Source organism: Neoarius graeffei, chromosome 20 (genome assembly GCF_027579695.1).
Source record: "Neoarius graeffei isolate fNeoGra1 chromosome 20, fNeoGra1.pri, whole genome shotgun sequence".
Lineage (NCBI taxonomy): Eukaryota > Metazoa > Chordata > Actinopteri > Siluriformes > Ariidae > Neoarius > Neoarius graeffei.
The window spans coordinates 8,549,523-8,559,106 of NC_083588.1; the positions used below are offsets into that span (position 1 = coordinate 8,549,523).

General features: G+C 48.0%; 1 gene segment (V, D, J or C); it reads right to left on the reverse strand.

Annotated features, from left to right (window-relative positions):
* Nucleotides 1-7,539: 7,539 nt before the first annotated feature.
* On the reverse strand, nt 7,540-7,977 carry LOC132868347 (immunoglobulin heavy variable 2-70-like; the record flags this gene model as incomplete). The annotated part of the segment is given in 2 exon segments: nt 7,540-7,841; nt 7,932-7,977. Coding segments are annotated over 2 exon segments (348 nt in total), but the record flags the coding sequence as incomplete, so codon positions are not given.
* Nucleotides 7,978-9,584: the final 1,607 nt, after the last annotated feature.

Genomic DNA, 9,584 nt, shown 5'->3' on the forward strand with positions numbered 1-9,584 from the left:
TATTCGACTTTGGTGCGACACCACTGCCCTTTGGTGACAGAGAGCTTCGCTCCTGCTCTGGACAGCTGAGACAGAACATGGCGTATCTCTTCGAGGTGTGCATCAAAAGTCTGTGACCTAATGAGGATGTCATCGACATAGATCAAGTTGCCACGAGCTGCGGCATCGCTCATTGCCTTATGCAAGAAGATGTTGAATTCAGCGGGGGAGTTCACGTAGCCGAACGGACATCGGTTGAAAGTTAGCTGGCGGTTCCCAAAGGAAAAGGCCAGCTTGTGCTGGTCAGCTGGATCCACGCGCATGGTCCAGAATCCACTCGCCACGTCGGCGGTGGAGAAGAACTTTGCACCCTACACCTTGGCAAGTTCTTGATCCAGATGGATCATGGGCCATCTTGACAAGGGCACTTGCTTGTTCAGCTGCCTATAGTCAATGGTGAGACGCCACTTGCCGTTCGGTTTCAGCACCGGCCACAAGGGGGAGTTGTAAGTCGAGTTACACTCGCGAATGATCTGCTTTTCCAGCAGAGTGTCCAGTGTTTCTTGTATTGAGTCGTATGCGGCTAACGGGATTTTGTATTGCCGCACGAACGTCGGTGGAGCGTTCGGATCTGTTGGGATTTGGACGGTGTGGATGTCTGTGACTCCGCAGTCATTAGAATCTCGCGCCCAGATCGCCTTGAAGTCGTAGAACAGTTCACGGAGCTGTCGTCTCTGGGCGTCCGTGGTCAGGCTGTCAGCTTTCACCAGCTGTTGTTGAACTTCTCGTTCGAAGCCTGGGTACGGTTCACCTAGAGCTGAATCGATGACCTCAGTTGCAGGGGTGTTGTTGCTCGATTGCGTGGCAAGAGCGTACACCAGCATGTGTTTCGGGGTGTTAGTTTTGGTCATGACTATGCGCTCGTCGCGAAGCATGTCGTGAGGTTCGACGCGGATCATGTGGAAAGGAAGAGTGATCCAGGGAGGTTCCACTGGATCGGAATGAGTGTCCGGCGTTCGCAGCTCACCGATGACTGGAATGGTGAGTTCAAAGTCATGGAATGCCTGGTCTATCAGAAGGCCTAAAGGCCGACGGGCGGGGATCGTGATGGCGTCCCGCGTGGAGTTTTGAACCAGGAGGTAAGCGGAACGATGACTCACTTCAAGCAGCGGAATCCCACACACGGCTAAATCGAGCTCCATGAAGAATCTGAGAGGCTGGAAGAACGCCTGGGAGCTACGAAACTGTTGGTCTTTCATGATGACCAGCTTAAGAGGGGAACCAGCAGTCCTAGCGGGAATGACAACGTCAAATTCGCTAGCGACATGGCAGGCTTGGGGAATCGTTTGTCCTGACCGCATTTGTTCCGGGTCAGCTTGGAACGGGTGCTTAGCAGCATCGGCTTGGGTCCAGATGACCCGGTTGACTAGGTCCAGGTGGGCTCCCAGTCTGACCAAGATGTCTGCCCCAATGACCAGTGGGTCAGGAAGTCCGGGGACGACACTCAAGAAATGAAGGAATTCTCTCTGACCGATGGCGAGCGACACGGCGCAGACGCCCGTGGCTTTGATGGGGCTCTGGGGTTGTTCGGCTGACAGTAGCTGGTGGCTCTTCTGCACAAAGACAGGGGAAGGAGTGCTCTGACGCACTATGTCAAACCACATTTGGCTGATGGCTGACTTCTCTGACCAAAGCGCTAACCTGACCACAGGTGCCGTGACGCCGTTGACAGTAATGTTGCCAGATATCCAGGGGTAGTACCTGGTTGGGGCAGATTCGCCAAGAAAGCAAAGGAAAGACGGGTGGCCATCAAGCGCGTTGTGGTTGAGAAGAGTGTCGGTTGAGTTTGGTACGTCTTGACTCGGCTCAGGGTGGAGCGGAGTGGTCTCGAGGTTCTCGGGGACCTGCCCTGACTCAGCTATCGGTGGAGTAGCCTCCACGCTAACTTCATCGCAACAGGCTCGATCGTGACGACGAGGATCTGGGGTCTGTGGGGACGCGACCTGGGCCCACAGTTGCCCACGACGACAGTCAATGAGGGGCGCTAGCCTATCCAGTAGGTCTTGGCCAATGAGGAACGGTTCTACCCCAACAGAGCAGATGTAAGTGGGGTGAGTGATGGACATGCCCTGGAAGGTGAGTTCTAACCATGCAATGGTTGTTACTGGTGCTTGATTCTGGGTGAAGCTAACCAAGTTGACGTCACAACGTTCGGTTCTGATGGGTCTACCTTGCGCGCGCCGCGCATCAGAAACCTCTGTGAAGACTTTGGAACACATCAGGGTGATTTCTGACCCGGTATCCAAGAGAGCTTGGAGGGAAATGTTGCCTTCTACCATCACTGGGGTATAGATACGCTTGGCGTTGCCTTTCCTAACCAAATCTCCAAGAAACTGCGTCAGGGGTGCATCCTGCGGGTCAGGCTTCACTAACGGAGGGGGTGGTTTCAACTCATCGCTGCCTATTGGGCAGGGGTCCTTTCCCCACCCCACGAGGTAGACACGCGGTGGTGGTGGGGATGGGTCCCGGCCTAGTCATGCTGACGGTTCGTCCCTGTCCTTGCTCGGCTTACCCTTCCTGTTCTTATTGCTCAGCAGTTGTTTAACCCGTGCTAATTCGGTCCTCAGTTCTGCCATCCCAAGCGGCTCTTGGTTGGCTTGTTTAGCGGTAGCTAGCTTAGGGCTCCGCTCCCTTCGAGAGGAGTTGCGATGGGGCCTTGACTGTCCGCTATTCTGAGATTTAGGGCCGTGACTGCCAGGTTTGCGGTTACCTTGCCCGTGGGCTTTGGGGCCCTGTTCCCCCTTGGCTCCAGCTTGTCGAACTTTCCAGTTACCTTTGGGTTGACTCGACGTCTGGTGGCCGGGGTTTGGGTTCGCCCAAGGGGGCCCGCGGTTTGGGGCTTCACCCCCTTCTAGGCCTAAGGACTGACCTTCCTGCTCATATAGACGGAGGACTCTGGGATCGTCCTCGTGGCGGTCTGTGGGTCGGACGAACGTCTCCCACGTTAGTTGTGCGGTGCGACGCATTTCTCTCATAGTATGGGGGTGCTGGCGACACGCGAGTGTTACTTGGTTACGGATGCACGGGTGAAGGTTATGGAGGAAGAGGGACTTGAAGTTGCGATCTTCCTCTAGCCCGGGCTCGCTTCTGCCCTGAAAGTACGCTGCGCGGAGCCGACGGTAGTACTCGCGAGGGTGTTCGCTTCGTTTCTGTCTGATCAGAATAGCACCCATCGTCGCAGCAGTCTCATCCTCGTACAACGAGTATTCCTCTTTCAAGTACTTATGTATTTTCTTGTAGTCGTCGAGGACTGACTGCGGTAGGGTCTCAACGAATGCTCGTACGCCACTACCTAAAGTTTTCCAGGCTAGTCTGGCCTTTTCATGCGACGTAGCCTCTGGCAGGTCCAGGAGGCTACGCTCGATTTCCCGGAAATAATCATTAACGCTTCGGTGTCTATGATTTTCCGGCTCAAAACGCTCTATGTCTTTCGCAAGGACGTCGATTTGGCGGATCCTAGTTTTGCGTTCTGCGACAAGGCGTTTTGATTTTGACCCGTAGGGGTCCTCGCTGTCTTCGCTATTTGAGCTGCTCTCATATCGCCTATGTCTGCGTTTCGGCTTGTAGGCGGCCTCTCCGTCAGAGGAGTCTGAGGGTACGTAGCGCGGCGTTTTCTGCGGGCTAGAGGCTGCAGCGATATTGAAGCGCGAGGGGGTGTAGTGGGGAGTAAAGTAAAAACTCCCAGCGCCACGAGGTGGCGATCGCGCGACTTTCACGCGAGTTGAGCTTGAGTGCGGTGTCTGATCTACCGTTCTAAGCTCAGGTTCTTCCTCCTCCAGAGCGGAACTCTGTTCTTGGGAGGGTTTGGCCGATCCCTCATCTGAGCGACGTGCTTGCGTCACTTCTTCTCTGAGGTATTCTATTTTGCGCTTTAGTTCATCTTGTGTGGCTCTCAGGCCCACGAGGCTACTCTCCGCGCTTTCTGCTCTCCTTTGAGCTTCGGCCAGTTGTCGTTTTAGTGTTCTTTTCTCTTGTTCGAGGGTCATACACACATGTTCCATTTCCTTATAGTAGATCATGAACAATTTGGGTAGCCCTTCTGGGAGAGTCATAGTACGCTCCTTAAGTTCCCTAACGGCTATGTGTATTTCATCAAAGCGAGCCTTTTGGTCCAGATCACAGAAGTAATTTCTCCTATCCTCCGGGACTTGGCCTAAATCGCCTACAACGTCGAAGAGAGAGAGGAGGGGCCCTTCTGACTCCCTTGATGGGGAACGCGACATTTTGTTCGAAATGTATTAATTAACTTAAAGGAAATTAATACTAGGTGTTGATTAGGTTAGAATTTAATTCAATCCAAGTTGCTAAATAATTGATGTGGTTTCTTAGCTACTTTGTTTTCACTAATGTTTCACTTGTATTAATCAGCTCAACTAATAATATTAGTTAACAATAATGATTATTATTATTAATAATATTAAGTACTTGGATAAGATATTACTCTAATGTACTAATCAATTAAACCAGTTTATCAGCTAACTGTGGTTGGCAGCTGAATTTCAGTTCTGTGATTAACACACTGTTAATGATTCACCATTAAAGTCATCTGTGTTATACCTTGGCAGTTGATTTAAAGTCATCTGTGTTATACCTTGGCAGTTGATTTTGGGTATACAGCAGTTTACAAGTTATTGTTGAGAAATTCACAAGGTCATTAAACTATTCCTCACACGGGGCACCACTTTAATGTAGGTTGAATTGGGATTAATTAAATTATAAATTATGTAATAATTGATAATTAAATTAATCAATTTATAAATAAAGATCAGTCTCATAAAATCTTAAATTATTAATCTTAATACTCACCGTGAATGGTTACATTCAAGATTAATGGTAGCTCTGTATTAGATGGGAAACCCAGTTGTATACAAAAGCTAAATTCTGAAGGAAAAAGGAGTTCTAAATAGTTGACCTTGTGAATAAACAACAGGAACAAGTAAAATGCAATTCAATTTTATTAGCTTTTATTTGTCTACTACTCACTAATAATAATAATCTCAAAATACATTCAATGTCGGCAAAGGTAATAACAAGACAAAACAATGGAACAATTACACCTGGACTATAAAGTTGAGGGAAAGAGAGAGAAGAAGAGAATCCCTTGTGTGTGCGCGTGTGTGTGGAGGTGTGTGTGTGTGTGTGTGTGTGACCTAGCTTGTCGTTAGCTAAAACAAAGGAATGTTAGCTAAAACAAAGGAATGTTAGCTAAATAGAACAAAGGATTAGCTCTGTGGCTAATGTGTGCTTTGTGTAGGTATCTGTGGGCAGATGCTAATGACTAGCCACTTTGGCAATGCTTAAACAAAATGGCGGTCAGTGCCTAGGTGTCGTATCACAGGTAACTCAATGAGGGAGGTAACAAAATGGCGTCGGGAAATATGGCGCCGGCAGGCCTAGTCGAGAACACAAGCCTACGAGCTAGCGTATCACCCTGAGGTAGCTAGCAATAAGTTGCTAAGGAGAATCTGACCACGCTACAGCTGGATCCAAACACTGCACTTAACAACAATTTCCAACAGACTATCTAGGCAAAGAACTCAACGCGAGAGAGAGAGAGAGAGTGAGAGAGTGTGTATATGTGTTGGATGGAGAGAACTAGGCCTTGTAGCAGTCTAGCCTCGGAGCTTAAAATAACAAACTTGTCGCTGCGCTGCTAATCAGATAGGGAAGCTAGCAATGGAGTTAAGGAAAGATATCATGCAAGATACCCTGTCTAACAAGTTCAAAGAAAAAAAAAAAAGAACCAAAACAAACAATAAAAACAAACAAACACCTTCCGTGTCTGAGCGGGTATGCTAAATAGCTCAAAGCTTAAACATGACCCTAACAACCATCTGAATAAGCTACAAATTAAAAATTTGCCCAAGTGCCTACTCAATGCGATGGAAGTTCTTTCTCCGATGTCCGCGCTGAGGGTCGCAGTCCGAGGAGAGGAGGTTAGCGGCGCGTTGCGTCCAACCGCGGCTAACGAAGCAGGGAGATGGAGGCCTAGCCGGCCCATGGTGCTTCAGGAGAAACCTCCGGTGATGCGTCGACGAGAAAAAGCTGAGAGGAGCGAAGCTGTCCGCGAATGCCTCTTAGCGTGGAAAACTACTTAACTGTAGTTAAACTTTGCAAAGGTTTAGAATCAAAACCACTATATCGCTGAAACTTAGCGGGTCGTTCAAAAGTTCGGCCGAAACTAATTTGAACAGGCTGTTCTCAGACAATAGCGGTTAGTCTCAACACTGTAGGCGAGCGTGCCTACAGTCCGTCCGACCACTCCAGTAGTCAGAACACGAGAGGACGAATCGAGGCGCTCTCGATACAGTTAAAGCAGTTCCACTTCACGTCACATCCGGGTGGAGCGCGCAAGGAAATTGTGGGATCGTTATAGGGGCGCTGGCGAGTTACCAACAGGAGGTGAGACAGTTCTTGGGGCTGGCTGGCTATTATCATAGGTTTATACCTAATTATTCGGACATCACCAGCCCGCTAACCAATCTCACTAAAAAGGGGGCTCCAGATCCGGTCCAGTGGACGGAGCAGTGCCAACAGGTCTTCTCTGAGGTAAAAGCTGCACTGTGTGGGCGGCCACTTTTACACTCCCCTGACTTCTCTCTCCCCTTTATTTTGCAGACTGATGCATCGGACAGAGGGCTGGGGGCTGTTTTGTCCCAGGAGGTGGAGGGCGAGAAGCCCCGTGCTGTACATCAGCCGGAAACTGTCGATGCGTGAAAGCAAGTACAGCACAATCGAGAAGGAGTGTCTCACCATCAAGTGGGTGGTCCTCACCCTCTGATACTACCTGCTGGGGCACCCTTTCACTCTCTGTTTGGGGGTATGTGGCAGCGGGGGCATGGCCAAGCAGCAGTCTGTGAATGGAGGGCGGGGTCGGGGAATGTAAGTGGCTAAGTCATTCCACCTGCTGTTAGTTAATGTGTGTGTGTGTGTGTGTGTGTGTGTGTGTGTGTGTGTGTGTGTGTGTGTGTGTGTGTGTGTGTGTTTGGTTACAGGGAGGGAGCATAAAAGGAGAGAGAGAGCAGAGAAAAGGGGCTCTCTCCCCGACCACAACACACGTGTGAGTGAGTGACTGAGTGAAAGAGTGAGTGAGTGAAAGGAAGCTGAAAAGCAAGCTGAAAAGCTAAAATAAAGTGTTTGTGTAAACATCAACTCTCGCGTGCCGTGCTTCTGTGCTCCACCCACATCAGGAACTGTTACACTCCTCTTCATGTCAGTCTGCATCACATCAACACAATGTTGATGATTTTCCTCCAACAGCACACCACTGTCATGTATGTTAATGTGTGGCAGGACACAAACGCCTCAATTCACTGTTGCTTTATTAGAGCAAACCCAGAATCATATTCAGAGTCCAGTCAGGGTTCTCAAACACGTCTGAGAAAAATAAAGGTTTCAACATAATATTGTGAGTGTTTTACTTTTGCTCATACATTGATTTTTTAAGTCCTGGGTGTTTTTGCACAGGGATGTTGTTGATTTGTCTCACTGTGGATCACGAGCGCAGTAATACACAGCTGTGTCTTCAGTCTGCATGTTCTGCCCTGTTAATGTTACTGTGCTGCTGGACGTATCTCTGGAAACCTGAAACCTGCTTTTCAGTTTCTCACTATAGTAAGTGTTACCGCTACCACATGCAAGCGTGATCCACTCCAGAGTTTTTCCTGCAGGTTGTTGGATCCAGCCTGTACAGTAGCTGCTATCAGTTAATGAATATCCAGACACTTTACAGGTCAGAGTCAGTGACTGACCAGGGGTTAATACTGTGGATCTGGTCTGGATCAGATCAACACAGTGAACACCTGGGAAAGTAAAGTTATTTTAAATGTTGGAAAAAAAAACAGCTCTCAGGAAGAAAAACTGTATTAAATGTCAAATGTAAAAATACTTACAGTGTACGGCTGCCAGCAGCAGCAGCAGGAGGGATGTAAAGATCATGGTGTGTGTTAAAGCAGAAGAAGTAAAAGCTCATGGTCTTCAGTGCTTAAATATATAACAGGGAAGGACATTTGCATCGAGACACTCCTTATCTAAGACAGAGAGCTGAAAAAGTTGATCCTAGAATCTGCAATATTACCAGTCTCATGTCCTCACCTCAAGATGACAGAGAAATTCCTAGAAGAATAGACACTCCTCAGACAAAAGACAAACGTGGAGCTCGATGTCTATGATTTAGTGTCTGATAATCAAAGTTCGCTGCCCCACCTGGAGAGAAGTTTGTACACGAGACAATGTTGAAATCTGATCATGTGATGTGTTTTCCCAGTCCAACACAGATTTATTCAAAGAGAACAAAGAAACTGCTTGAACTTAAATTTAGTTGAATGCCTTTGAGTTCAGTCGCATGTTATGTAGCGATCACCTGTGCAGGCCTATATATGCTTGAATATACAGTATTTCAGAGACTTTATAGATTTATTTCTTTTTCTGTTAAATAAAGCAACCACACAAAGTGTTCAAAGATGACTACTAATGTTCAGTCAGGTCTTTGTCCAATGTTCATGGAACGAAATGAAACCCACACTCCAGTGAAGTAAACTGTGTTAGCGCTGTCGCCTCACAGCAAGAAGGTCCGGGTTCGAGCCCCGTGGCCGGCGAGGGCCTTTCTGTGCGGAGTTTGCATGTTCTCCCCGTGTCCGCGTGGGTTTCCTCCGGGTGCTCCGGTTTCCCCCACAGTCCAAAGACATGCAGGTTAGGTTAACTGGTGAGTCTAAATTGACCGTAGGTGTGAATGTGAGTGTGAATGGTTGTCTGTGTCTATGTGTCAGCCCTGTGATGACCTGGTGACTTGTCCAGGGTGTACCCCGCCTTTCGCCCGTAGTCAGCTGGGATAGGCTCCAGCTTGCCTGCGACCCTGTGGAAGGATAAAGCGGCTAGAGATAATGAGATGAGATGAGAAGTACAAAGAAAAGATTTTCAACAGTTTGACTGACCAACTTAATTATATTTTGTGAATATGAACAAAGTTAGAATTTGATGCCTGCAACACACAAACTCGTTGGGACAGAAGCAAAATAAGACTAAAATGTTGATACGGTATTCAAGTACCACTGTTTTGGAAGATTCCACAATAAGCAGGTGAATTGGAGAGATGTGACACGGACAGAGCTGCAGGATGACCAAGTTCAGGGCCAACGCTCTGTGAAGCCTGGAAGCAAACAAACTGCAATCCTTCTAAATTTTGTCTGTTTTCTTGCCACTCAGTTTTTTTGACCAGTTTCTGTGTCCTGTTTCACAGCAGAGTTTTCTTCCCTCATGTCCTTCATTCAATAAAAATACCAAAATTGTTTTCAAATCTTGTGCTTTCCATTTCATTCCAGTTGTGTTCTGTGCCATCATACACACTGAATGAGTTGTTGATTAAAGTCTCTGATACCATGGTGCTGTTGAATTCTCAGTACTGATTGGTCAGAAGGCGCTGATTAATTTGCTATAACAGCAGCTCTGGCAGTTGTCCTGGCTGCAAGGTTGATATCTGTATGGCACTCCATATCAACGGATATAAAATGTGTGTGATTGACATGGTCAGGTTTTCTCTGCTGAGA